The sequence below is a fragment of the Alexandromys fortis genome, unplaced genomic scaffold (genome assembly GCF_014885135.2).
Source record: "Alexandromys fortis isolate MF-2015 unplaced genomic scaffold, M_Fortis_MF-2015_v1.1 scaffold_100_3062768_6864082, whole genome shotgun sequence".
NCBI classification, from domain to species: Eukaryota; Metazoa; Chordata; class Mammalia; order Rodentia; family Cricetidae; genus Alexandromys; species Alexandromys fortis.
In genome coordinates this window covers 3,418,245-3,431,439 of record NW_026067993.1, presented here as the reverse complement: position 1 = coordinate 3,431,439, position 13,195 = coordinate 3,418,245, and the positions used below count along the sequence as shown (strand labels likewise).

The following is a 13,195-nucleotide window of genomic DNA, read 5'->3' as shown; positions in this document are numbered from 1 at the left end:
TTTTAATGGTGTCCCATATTTCCTGGATATTTTGTGTTAAACTTTTGTTAGATTTAATGTTTTATTTGACTGATGAGTCTATTTTCTCTATTGTATTTTCAGTGCTTGAGATGCTTTCTTCCATGTCTTGTATTCTGCTGTTTATGCTTGCTTTTGTGGTTCCTGATTGTTTTCTCATGATTTCTGTTTCTACAAATTCTCTTGGCTTGTGTTTTCTTTATTGTCTCTGTTTCAGTTTCCAAGTTGAATAGTTTCTTTCATATGTTTGATTTCTTTTTCATGGTTTTCTTTGAGGAATTTGTTGATGTCTTCCAATTTTTTGTCTTTTCCTTCATTTCTTTGAAGAACTTTTTCATTTCCTTTTTAAGGGCCTCAAATATTCTCTTAAAGTTATTTTTTAGGTCATTTTCTTCTGCTTTGTCATGTTACCTTTTGTGGTGTTGCGTGTGTTTTTACTTTGTCTACCCATGTTTATCTGATTGGTGTAGTTGGGGCTGTCTGTGGCTCTGGTGATCAATCTTTTTTTTTTTTTTTTTTTTTGGTTTTCGAGACAGGGTTTCTCTGTAGCTTTGGTGCCTGTCCCGGAACTAGCTCTTGTAGACCAGGGTGGTCTCGAACTCACAGAGATCCGCCTGCCTCTGCCTCCCAAGTCCTGGGATTAAAGGCGTGCGCCACCACCGCCTGGCTCTGGTGATCAATCTTAAAGGTGCCAATGGATCCAAGGCTCAGATGGTTGCTCCTTGTGGTAATGTCAGGGCCACAATTTCAGTCACCTTGTTGGTCAATCCATATTCCTGGAGGTTGCTTGGCACTCCGTAGGTTTTCTCTGTAGTACCAGGGGTTGTCCAGGCCTGCTCCCACAGAGACTGCTTGTTTGGGGCTCTTTCTGTGAGGTTGCTGCCTTGGGCCTTCTCCGGCAGAGGTCCTGGCTCAGGCCTACTCCCTTGGTGGTCCCAGACTCACTCATGGACCTGTAGTGGTCTTTGGTTCCTGCCTACTCTCTCAGAGGTCACAGACTCATGCCCTCTGGTTTTCATACTTAGGTCACTCTTTGCAGACCCTACTGGGTTTCCATAGAACCAGGACAAAGTTAGGGGAGGGGTGCTTTAATAAGATAAAGACATAGCCAAGAACTGTGTTATTAAGGTGGCTATTTTTATTACGTTACTTATTTAAGAATTTGAAGCTGTTTCTGGACAATTCTCCTTTTAATTTGGAAAATACCGGGTAAGGGGAAAAAATGAATGATCTGATATGTCCTGTTTAGCTTTAATCATCATTTTGACCCAGCCTAGAGTCACCTGAAAATCAGAGCAGACTCACTGACCTGAAGACATGCATGCAGGGAATCGAATGTTAGCTGGTGTAGGAGGGCCAGCTACTGGGGATTCCCCATGAGAAGGCCTGGGCTGTATAAGGAAGATAACCAAGGACGAGCCTGCGTATGAGCCAGCAAGTGGAGCTCCTCCATGGTTTCCACTTCAAGTTCTTGCTTGAATCCCTGTCATGACTTCCCTCAACGATCCACTGTTACCTGGAAACAGAAGCAACCCCTTTCCTTCTTTTGTTGCTTGAGGCCTGGGTGTTTTAGCATCAGAAAAGAAACTTGAATGCAATGGCCCGTGGAGAAGACAAGCGTCATGTGCACATAGGCATTTCTGAATTCCGGGGTGGGTCTGGAGAGGCAAGCCTAAGCTGGAGAGGATTGCCATTCATTGCAGCCCACCCACTGGTACAGCAGGGAAAAGAATTTAAGGTAACAGGGTCCACTCCAGGGGACATTAAAATATTGGGAGAGCGAAGCTGTTCTTTGGGTCACACTGCCAACCACACAAGAATGACAGAATGAAGGGCCCCGTTTCTCCCTTTCTGTTCTTTCCACAGATGTCTTGCTGATACAATCTCTTTGGTAGTTTGCATTTGTAGATAAGTTTTAGCTGAGTATCATGTTTGCACCTAAACTAATCCTGCAGAAATGCAGGACGGAATGGCTCCACTCTGTCATACCAGACTCCAGCTGCTTTCAAAAGCGTAGGTCTTGGATGTCTAAATTGTAATTCGGCCAAACAATGGAAAATAGCCAAGGAAAATAGTAAAGGTGCAGTCTAAATGGAAAAGGCTCTGGGTGCCAAAGCCCTCAGACACAGCCTCCTACTGACAATCATGTAAGATGATACCAATGTCAGTGACTATTGGGTTCGCTGTGGTGCACACTTGGCTAATTTCCCCTGCAACACTTATTTGATTGGGCCTTGAGAACTTGTTTGTGTGGCTACACAGATCTGGCCAGAAAGCATCTTCCTCCCTCCCTTCCTGCAGAGTTCAGGGCACCATAGGCTCCCCAAAAGGAAGCAGCATTGTATTGTCTCGGCTATAGCCTTCAGCTGTCAGCAAGACTGGTTTTGCTGTTCTGTCTCCTGCTAACTCTACCATTGTCTCTTCAGGGGTCTTGCCAGCACTATCCTTCCTAAGCTCTGGGTGGGTCTGGGCCATACCCATCTCAAGGGAAGAGCCTTGCTCAGCAAGGGTAAATGGGAGTTCTCTCTCTCTCTCTCTGGAACTTCTGTCATTCAGACTGGAGTCAATTTGAACCAAGAATTGGGTTGTACGGAAAAGATCTCTGCTTTGGTCCCCTCAAGAGGATTCTTGCTGAATAGTTGACAAGTGAGGACCCCTTCATGTCTCCTCTGAATAACATTCACTAAAGAATTGACTCAGATCTTTGGAAGATCAACATTGGTTTCCATATTTTTTTTCAAGCGCTAGTTTTAGTTAACCGATTTGGCACCAGATGTGACCAGTGTTGAAGGACGTACTTGGCAGTTTTGCTACCTCATGCCCTGTTTGCATATTGCACATAACTCTTAACTTTTTTGTGGCATGTGTCAAATATAACAAGCTCTAAATTACATCCATAGTTCCAAAGCCTCTGAATCAAGGCTGTCAAAAGCAGAATCCTCTGGAAGGAGGAGGATGGTACTGCTGTAGAGGAGGAACCACTTCCAACATGGCACAGTATGGTGACAGTGTTGGCCACAGTTATTTTCACATTTCAGAATCACTAGCAGAGAGGAATTGGAATGTTACCAATATGAATAAATGTCTGAATTGATAGATATGCAGATGATCCTGATATACTGGGCTCTATAATTTGTGTGATTACTATATGTAAAGTAGGAAGAAAAACATTCCAAAAGGGGGAAAACAAACTCTAACATGACCGTGAGTGTGAGAATAAGTCCTTATTTTTTCCACTGAGTTCAGAAGTTCTCTCTCATTAACAAGTTCATTACTGAGAAGCTGGGATTCAAAGGTGTTATCTAGCAATGTAGTAATTATCTTGTAGCCTCTGAAGGTATTAGGAAGTATTACTTCTCTTGAGTTTATTTAAGGATATTTTCAAGCGAGTTTGCATGGGCATCCAGTCTTTTTGAAGACCTTATAACCTCGAGACACCATGACGTGATATTGTTACCTACAAAGTTTACACATTAGAACTGAGCAGTTGAATTACTAAAAAAAAAAAAATAGCCAAAATATCCTTCATGTTTTAAATGAGTTTGTGACTTTTGGGGGAAGCACATTCTTTGGTGTCCTGGGGTGCACACAGCCTGAAGGCTGTAGATGCGGCGCTAGAGCCCGAGCCAGAACAAAATGGCAAAGGGAGATTCACTCTCTTCCTTGAGGCTTTGGGATGGGCCATCTGTCACCATGGTCCTCGCATCACTGATGTCATTAGTCGTCCAGCTTTTGGACGTGGAGTGAAACCATGCCACCGGCTTTTGTGAGTCTCCGCCTTGCAGACTTCTCAGTTGCCATCATCACATGGGCCAATGTTTGTCAGCATGGTAATGAATGAGTCTCCCACGGGAAGTGGTCACTATCAGTGACAAGGAGGTCTATTCACTGGCCACAAGGCCTTGAAAGTATAGGGGGAAACTAGAAAAGAAGACAATAGGAGAACAGGGAAAGAAGGGAAAGTTGTAGACACACCTTTTCTGGGAGTGCTCAACAGATTCATTGGAGGCTGGGTAGAAAATGTAGCTTTTTTTTTTTTTCTTTGCTGTCCTCTTAACTGTGAGACTGATGTTGGACCACACAGCAAGACACCTGATAGTGTGCTTTCCTCCTGCTTAGACATTCCACAAGACAAATCCTGACAGTGAGTTAGCTGACTGTGCCCCCAAGACTGCCAGGAGAAGCTAATCTCCATGGAAAACTCATCTAAAGCTTGCAGAGTTATTTGTAGGAGCCAGCTCCTACAAAGTCAGCTAGGGTTCCTGCACTGGGGATCGTTAAGGCTGAGGAAATATCAGATGAAAGGAACTGAGACAGAAAATACAGCATAGAATTGGGAGGTCTGTTTGATCATACCGAAACAGCCAAACAGCCCAGAGTTTATTTCAGAACTTGCTTATATACAAAAGCAGAACAAAGCATGGCACTGACAGCCAGTTAGTGTCTAACCACAGACTATTCCTGTCCTTGGGTGAGCAGTCTCCTCTCTAATGTGCGCTTGCTGCTCAGAAGCAGCCTTACTTTCTGTCTTGACCTTCCTGAGGTTTGGCGTCAACAGTGTACCTTCTACAAGATAGAGTGATTTTTTTTCTTTTCCTCACAGACAAAGTTTATAGGAAAAAGCGGAGCAGGTAAGCTTGAACTCCATTGAATTATAAGTCAGAATGGACTCCAGATGGAAACTGAGTCACACATGGGCTCCCACAGCCATTGGCCTTCTGCACTGGTTGGGAGGCTCCAGCAGATGAACGCAGCTGCCTCTATAACACTGACTGAAGAACACCGCATTTCTAGTGAGGAAGGCTGATGTCTTTAACTGGAACAAGCAGCTTTAGGAGGATACACGGAGTAGTGGGGCAAGAAGGAGACACCTGCCTACCCAGCCAGATCTGCCAAATCAACTTGGTGATCAGTAGGGTGGCGGGCGTCATAGTCAGAGAGCTTCACAGCTGAACTCATTGGTTCTACAATACCGACCCTCATCCTGAAGCATCCTGCCTGAGTTTACACTGGACCTGTCTTTGGGAGGCTTATTTATGGAGACAGCTGGGTGACAGTCTCTTGCCAGGCTCCAGTGGTGTTCTCAGAGGTGTGCTGCATGCTCTGAATGAATAATGAAGATACCATGTTGTTGTTTGATTTTTCCTGTCTAGTCCCAAATGATTAAGGGTTGGAAAGGGCAGATAAAGGCGCCCTCGAAGCTAGTCCCAGCAGTTTGCTAAGAATGCATTTCCTGGGATGGTGTAGAGAACTTGACTCCCAGGGAAGGGTGTTTCTACTCAGGAAGAAGCATGGTGATTCCTTTGAACTGCAAATCGCGAGCTGTAACTACATCTTCATCATTAAGTCAATGAAGGGCTTACTGCTGTGACTCCACACCCGTGGGGCTCTAGGGATGAAAGATTCTTTGCTGTAGGATATCAAGCAAGTTTAGATCTTTGATCCCTGGCCGCTGGGAGCCAGGAGAATATTTTGGTCTTTGGTACAGCTCCCCAAAACTCACCTTATCTCCACAGATGCCACATAGGGATGGGAAACTGCTCCTGGTTGGAATTGCTCTTCGTGAGCATGCTGTGTTGAGATGGACAATACTTATTTTCATAGGATCTTGATGAACAATGGCAGCGTAATGAGTTGAATATTATATTTCCTGTCAGGCCAAATACGTCAGAGGCAGTTTCTTTCTTTTCTTTTAATCACCGTGTTTTCTAGTAGGGATTTAGTTTTAAACCCCTTGTGAGCTTAAAATATTATCACATATTCTCAAAACCCAAACGGAAGCCAAAGGCTTCAAAGGCATTTAAATCTGTGATCTGTGAGTTTGGATTCTCCAGCGTCAGAGCTCTTTCAACAGGGCAAGGTACAGTGTGGTTTCTATTTGCTCTTCTGTCTTGGTAGAATTTTGAAATTATTATTAAGCACCCTTCTGTACAGAAGGGTGCATTGTGCTAGCCTCTGCATAGTGAACTCAGGTCTCAAATTAAACTTAATTTGTGCCAATGGGGATTGCATCAGCTGGCTAACTGCAGACACACACACACACACACACACAATGATTCTCACTTTTAGCATCCTTGTTTTCACCAGAATGTTTATCGTAGCAACACCTGCAAAAATACTTGTACAAGGTTCATTCTAACCATGTTTGCTGTAAGCTTCTCTCAGCTTTCAGTGCTTATCTAGGAACTTCTCCAGCCTCCAGCTCACCTTGGCCAGTGGCTACCACTTCGGACAGCTTCCTTCGCATCTAACAAGTTGGTTAGATCAGTTTACTTATCTCAGAGTTGACTGCTTTAATTCAGAGCCAAGAGTTCTGATTTAGTTAACAGTTTGAGGAAATATCCCCCCAAAACCTTAGTCGTCACTTCCAGTGTTAATATTGAGTGGTTCTAGACTTAATTTCCATCCCTCTTACTGTGTCTGGTTCAAACCTAGGAGAGCATCAGGCTCTATGTTGTCTGCTTTGTACCACAGGCGGCCCTTGGCTCCAGGCACCCCTGTGCTCCTCTTTGAAGTGTTCTCTTCCATCCCACGACCTCATCCAACCTTCTATCCTCCCAACTATTCAGGTTACTAAGTCTAAAGCTCTTTAAACCATGCATGGCTGTAGCCAGGGACACCATGCATTTTTCACCTACTCTAGCTCTTTGAGTGGATGGAAAAGTGAAGGCCAAGAGGAAATAAGTGACTCGTGTGAGGTCCCCAAATCAGTTGCAGAAGGGCTAGCGTAGGTCTTTGAACTCCTGATTCCAGACACACAGCTCCTTCCATTGTGCCTGAGTCCCTGGCACCAAGTGTTTATGAGCTTGCAGGGTTGTGCATAGAGAGAAGCCGCAGTGTGTTTTCTTTGGGACAACTTCAGACTATGTGTTCACTTTGGCAGCACATACGCTAAAACTGGAACCTGACAGAGAGGGTTAGCCCGGCCTCTGAGCAAGAAGGACATGCAAATTAGGAAATCAGCCTCAATTTCGAGAAAGATTTTGGATTGAATTCCTCCTTCGGCTCTGAAATAATTATACTGAACATTGTGGGTTTGTGGGTGTGAATGCTTCATTGAATTCGACAGTGAAGACTGCATCTTGGTAGTGAAAGAGAGCCTGGGGGATCGCTTGCTGCCCTCTCCTCATCTAGAGGGGCCGTCGCCTCGGGACCACAACGAGCCATTTGCTGAAAGGATACTGATTCATAGTATCTGCAATCTGTGGAGACTGAAATGGGCACATCTAGTGGCGAGATGGCACACACACACACATTTAATTGGCGAACAATTTTTTCTCGATTCAACATTGGACAGACAGCACATTGGTTAAAACAGTCATACTCATTCAAATCCAAGTTCAACCAATGCCGAATGATGAAGCTGGGGCAGGTTATCTGATATCTCAGTTACACCGGGATATCTGTAAGTTGGAGCTGCTGCCACTGCTCTTGTGATGGAACAAATCGCTATGTATAAAGAATCTGAGACAATGCCTGAGAGCTCCTGCTGTTTAGTGATCGCTATTGTGCTGCAAGTTAATATATACATACAATTACACAAAACAACAACATATTTTATCGTAACGAAAAGATACATGTCACATAGAACAGGATAGCTATGTATAAGATATAAAGGAATTCAAAACAAAACAACAACAAATGAACATGGGTTATTTCAGGGCTCATGCATTTAATAACCAAAGGTGCTGTATTCCCATCATCCCATTGCTAAACCAACTGAGGTAAAACAGTGTTCATCAGGGCATCATTCATGCAGAGTCAGGAGCACCTGAAGGACGGTGTCTGGTACCAGATAGAAAAAGTAGACTTTTCAGGCCTTCATTTTGTATTTTAAATCTTCTCTAAACATTCTCTGCCCCGGCACCATCTTTCGCAGAGCGTGAGTGACATGGCATGTGTGGGAAGCAGAGGACGACTTTCAGGGATCAGTTCTCTCCTTCCATCCCGCGGGTCCTGGAGTTGGAACTCAGTCACGTAGTCAGGCTCGGCGGCAAAGAACTTTACCCACTGAGCCAACTTGCCAGCCTCAGCCCTTCTTTATTAACTTCCAATTTCAGGATTTGCAGGAAATCTGCATGTAATTCATACCACTTGAAGATTCTGCAGCCACAACAAGACTTTGTGGAGAAGTCAGGAAATGACTTTCCTTTTGTTTCTATGTTTTTGAGACAACTAGCCATGAACTCCCTATGTAGCTGAGGACGACCTTGAACTCAGTCCTCCAGCCTCTGACTCTCTGGTGCTGGGATTATAAGTACAAGCCGTGATGCCCAGCTCAGAGATGTGCTTTCTGACTGTGAGCAGCATTGTTTCTGATGCTGGGAATGTACACTTGTGGGGCATAAATTTTAAATACCCAAGGGCTCATCTGTGAGGGACTGAACTAAACTTTGCTGCCTCAAGAGCAAGATGGGTTATGGAAATGGTACCCACTCATATAACAGAATAATACAACCTAGAGCACAGGACTGGTGAATAGTATTAATGGCCTAGAAGAATATTTATGAGACATTAGTTATAAAACATGTCACAATGTCCTATGGTATTTATCTTAATACTAACAACAGTCATCTGGGCAGTGGTGGCGCACACCTTTAATCCCAGCACTTGGGAGGCAGAGGCAGGCTGATCTCTGTGAGTTTGAGACCAGCCTGGTCTACAATAGCTAGTTCCAGGACAGGCTCCAAAGTTACAGAGAAACCTTGTCTCAAAGAAAACAAAATACAAAAAAAACCCAAACATACTAACAACAGTCACCTTGGGTAGGAATGTTATGACAGAGCAATGCCTTTGTTTAATTTTATCTTTATTTCGTACATTTTCTGTAATAAGTGTGTATGGATTTTTAAGGGAAAAACAACATGCTAAAAATTACAGGTCTGGCCGCCCACAAGCAGGGCGAGTCAGGTCCTGAGCTCCCATTCCCCACCAGCCTTCTGTCCTCAGGAGCAAGCAATCAGCAGGCCATGGGTTCCATCCTAAGTGCCTGAATTGAGAAAGATGTGGCCACTGCAGTCTGCCTGGTCAGTTTTGAGATGGAATCAGCTCCGCTCTTGTTCATCACATTTTCCTGAGCCCCGGGTGCTTGTTGACACCTGAAGGAAGCTTGAAGGAAGAAGGGAGAAGGTTGAGAGGAACAGAGCAGTATTTCATGCCACCACCATCAGGACACAGCAACTTTGTCATTACCCAAATAATAGCATGTAGCATCAGCCAGACCACGTCCTGAGCCCATTACCACCTGCTGGTCTTCTTCCATTCCAGGGTGGACTCTGTCTCCACCTCTCAACCTGTCTGCACACTTAGCCTCTATTCTGGCTCCCTCTGCACAGTGTCTACCCCATGGGGCTAGTTTTAGCCCTTTCCCGAGAGCCTGATACAGACCTTGCTCATCTTAGATGAACCCACCTCCCACCCCACCCCCTGTACAATCATTTCTCCATTTCCCAATTCCCCTTCAGAGCTAAAGTTCTCTGGGCACTTTTACCCACTTGCCTCCCTTGTTCCAGTATCCGTTTTTTAACAATTTCTTTTTCTTGCTCCCATTTTGTGTTTCCCCCTGATCATTCTGAATGAATTTCCACTGAGGTTGGCGAGCCTGCCTTCCTTTTCCCTGCTCTAGTTAATTGTTGAATATTTCCAATGATCTGAATCAAAGTGAATAAGAAGAGCTATTTTACCATTAAAAATTTAGCAAACTATAAGTTTCTAGATGCAGGCAGTATTGACTCAGATGGTTCTCTTTTGTTACTAACTGGGAGATAGTCTCGCTACCTGGGTGATGCAATGGCTTTTACCTTTATGCACAGGTAACCGCTCTTGTCAATGGTTCTTGCAGTATGGATCTCATTACGTTATTGTCACCCGGCACATATCCAGTTACTAGCACCTTGCACAGGGCCCGACACATCAACATACTTGAAACACAAGAATGAATGGGTTGGAGTGGCTTATGAGCAGCTGTGCCATGTATACGATTAGATAAATCCCAGATCTGCACGGTGACATAGTCACTGAGATTTATGAGATCTCTGATGATGTATATCAAATGGCAGTGGTTCAGGTATGAGAAGGGTGGCTATGCAGAGGGAGGCTATATTCTAGTTCAACCTGCCAACAGATCTACATCTTCCCATCCCTTATTTCTCCTTGGTTCCCTCAGGCATAGTGGTTACCATAGCAGCCAGGTGCTGATGATGCCTCTAGGGGGCGGCCAGGTGAAATTGAGCCTGCTCTCAAATAATCACCTCTCCATGCTCTTGCAGGCCAAGATGATAAGGTCTGAAGTCTAGCCTTTTGCCAGGCCCCCAACCTGCCTTGGATCACTGAGACTCAGAAACCTTGCTTCTGCAAACTGCCATCGGGGCTCTGAAATACCCTTCCAGAGACTCTTTCTTCCCCAGGTTGTGTCCCCTGACACCCTGCCTAGTTGCCTTGGAAACAGGTTCCACTGCGGACAAAGGAGGGAGTCGGGTCCTGCTTCCTCCCGGTCCTGCCAATGAGGATTTTTAGACCGTGGAGACTACGCTGCCCTGCCCTGCACTTGCCCTCATTCCCCACGTTCTCTCTAAAGTGGAGCTTGCCTTCTCTCGCCCCCGACGAGGACATGTGTAAGAGTGTGACCACAGGTGAGTGGAAGAAGGTCTTCTATGAGAAGATGGAGGAGGCAAAGCCAGCTGACAGCTGGGACTTCATCATAGACCCCAACCTCAAGCACAATGTGTTGGCCCCTGGCTGGAAGCAGTACCTGGAACTTCACGCCTCAGGCAGGTGAGTGGCCCAGCAAGAAGGGATCTGCAGACAGTGTCTGGGACCCTAGCCGGGGGGCGCCTTCGGAGGATCGAGAAGGATGCACAGAACACAAGTGCCTGCTCCAGTCTCACTGTGAGGCTACTGTAGATGAGAAGGCAGGTTATCCCTAAAATGGACCCCGGGTTGGGCTCAGTTCTTCACCTTTCACCAGGAGAACTGTTCTTACAGTTTCTCCACTTAGCAAATAAATAGTTAGAAAAATGCATATTATATAATATATATTATCTAGGAGAGAATATGCAATAATAAAAGTATTAGTTTCTGATTCTGAAAGTTTACACACTTTTGGACTTTAATATTGTTTTTTAAAGTATCTGTGAGCTGAGAAAAGGAAGGCTTGGGTCCACTGGGAGTCAAGGGATCTGTGCTCTTGTATTGGGGAAGCTCAGTTTGAACCTAGATAATTCAGCTCGAGTTGGTTTGAAATGTCGACCACATGGAGCGCACTAGAAACTGACTGTGCCATTGGCTCCGTGTCTCTTGAGAAATCCATTTTCCTCTTTGGACCATGCTTTCCCCAGTGCTGAATGAAGGGTTAGTTGAGGTTTTCACTATGAGCTCCAGGGGTGATGATGATGGTGTTGATCATCTAGAATTTGCTAGAGCTGCAGAATATTGGGCCCCTTCCAGACTCAGATCAATACCTGGACTATAAGAAGGCTCCTGGGACTTGAATGAGGGCAGCCGAGTGGTGCAGGTATCTGGGTCAGAAGCAAAAGCCTTCTCACTTAGCTTGGCCCAGTCAACTCAGTTCTGTTTTCAGTTCATTCCAGTCAACCCTGCAGGGTACGATCCGGCCTCTCTCTAGCTGGCTCTTTTACTGTGTCCTGAAACAAAATGAATGATAGGTTAATTTCTGTGACACCCCCCCTCCAATTCTGACCTTTTTTTTTTTTTTTTAAAAGAAATCCAAGTGTAGTCTGAGTAAGAGAAATAATTGCTAAAGATATGAATAAGCAAAAAGACTAAAATGAAAATGTGGGCACCCCTCCATCAGATGTTAGGGTGCTACTTCCTGGAGGTTCTTGTGGGGCAGAGCAGGAGGACTTTGTGGCTAACTCAGAGTTTGTTGCTGAACTGCGACTCCCGGCTGACTGAGGTCAGCGTGGGAAACTCTGGCCGGTGTGTGGGGATCATCTTCACTCACCCCGTCTCCACTTCCAGGACTTGGGAATGCACGATCTCTGGCCTGCGCTAACAGTCGATGGTGCTAATAGTTCCTTGTCTGTTGATTTAGGCCCAGTCTGTTCAGTCAGTGTTAACAGATAGACTTCTCTATCTCCTAGCCGGAAAGATTCAACTTTGCTGTCAGACTTCCACGTGGTGTGGGCAGAGACTCAATATACCCAGGGTATTTTATAGATAAAGAATGAGTTCCTTAGAATTGGGAGAAGGGGTAAGGGCTGAGGAAACCCGGCCGAAGGGAGACAAGGTCTCGCGCGCGCGCGCGGGCTGGCAACCAGGGAGCAGACCACTGCTAGATTCCCGGTGCCAAGTCAGGGAGGCTGCTCTTGTCCCTTAGGCACTCACACAGAGCAAGGAGGGTGGCCTCCTGGGGAAGCTAATGAACCCTGGGGACTGTCAGCACACGGCCCCACCTCTGCCAGCCTCCATATTCCCTTACCCCTTTCCTGGCCCATTTTCATCCCTCCATGGTCCTCTCTTTCTCTTTCCCTCACTGACAGGTTCCACTGCTCCTGGTGCTGGCACACCTGGCAGTCGCCCCATGTAGTCATCCTCTTCCACATGTACCTGGACCGTGCCCAGCGCGCTGGTTCTGTGCGCATGCGCGTGTTCAAGCAGCTGTGCTATGAGTGCGGCACAGCGCGGCTGGACGAATCCAGCATGCTGGAGGAGAACATCGAAAGCCTGGTGGACAACCTCATCACCAGCCTGCGGGAGCAGTGCTATGGGGAGCGCGGGGGCCACTATCGCATCCACGTGGCCAGTCGCCAGGACAACCGGCGACACCGCGGCGAGTTCTGCGAGGCCTGCCAGGAAGGCATCGTGCACTGGAAGCCCAGCGAGAAGCTGCTGGAGGAGGAGGCGAACACCTACACCTTCTCCCGTGAGCCCAGCCCCACCAAGCCACAGGCCGAAGCCGGCTCAGGCTGCAACTTCTGCTCCATCCCCTGGTGCTTATTTTGGGCTACCGTCCTGCTGCTCATAATCTACCTGCAATTCTCCTTCCGTAGCTCTTTCTAAGATTCCCGCGTGGGTCTGAGGCTGGGGAGCCAGCTGTTGGGAAGGGGTGAGGTGAGACCTGGCTTGGGAAAATGGGGCACGTTCTAATGCGGTGCAGTCATTGATTCAGTGGGAACCACGGAGAACCTACCCAATTTTTCCATCTGTAAAATTAAGG

General features: G+C 46.1%; 2 protein-coding genes and 1 non-coding gene across 3 annotated transcripts in view; 2 read left to right on the top strand and 1 right to left on the bottom strand.

The window, feature by feature from the left end:
* Positions 1 to 13,195, bottom strand: part of Rfc4 (replication factor C subunit 4) — a 751,101-nt gene that overhangs the window by 345,138 nt on the left and 392,768 nt on the right. The window lies entirely within an intron of this gene.
* LOC126512318 (U6 spliceosomal RNA) lies at positions 6,886 to 6,991 on the top strand. The gene has a single exon (XR_007595007.1). It is a non-coding gene; the product is annotated as a U6 spliceosomal RNA (small nuclear RNA).
* Rtp1 (receptor transporter protein 1) lies at positions 10,520 to 13,038 on the top strand. Its single transcript, XM_050160026.1, has 2 exons — positions 10,520 to 10,791; positions 12,519 to 13,038. Exons 1-2 carry the CDS (start codon positions 10,520 to 10,522, stop codon positions 13,036 to 13,038), a joined length of 792 nt encoding a protein of 263 aa, XP_050015983.1.

Coding starts and splice junctions, on each gene's coding strand:
- Rtp1 (XM_050160026.1), top strand. CDS start 10,520: ATGAGGATTTTTAGACCGTGGAGACTACGCTGCCCTGCCCTGCACTTG. Junction 10,792..12,518: donor GAACTTCACGCCTCAGGCAG/GTGAGTGGCCCA, acceptor CCTCACTGACAG/GTTCCACTGCTCCTGGTGCT.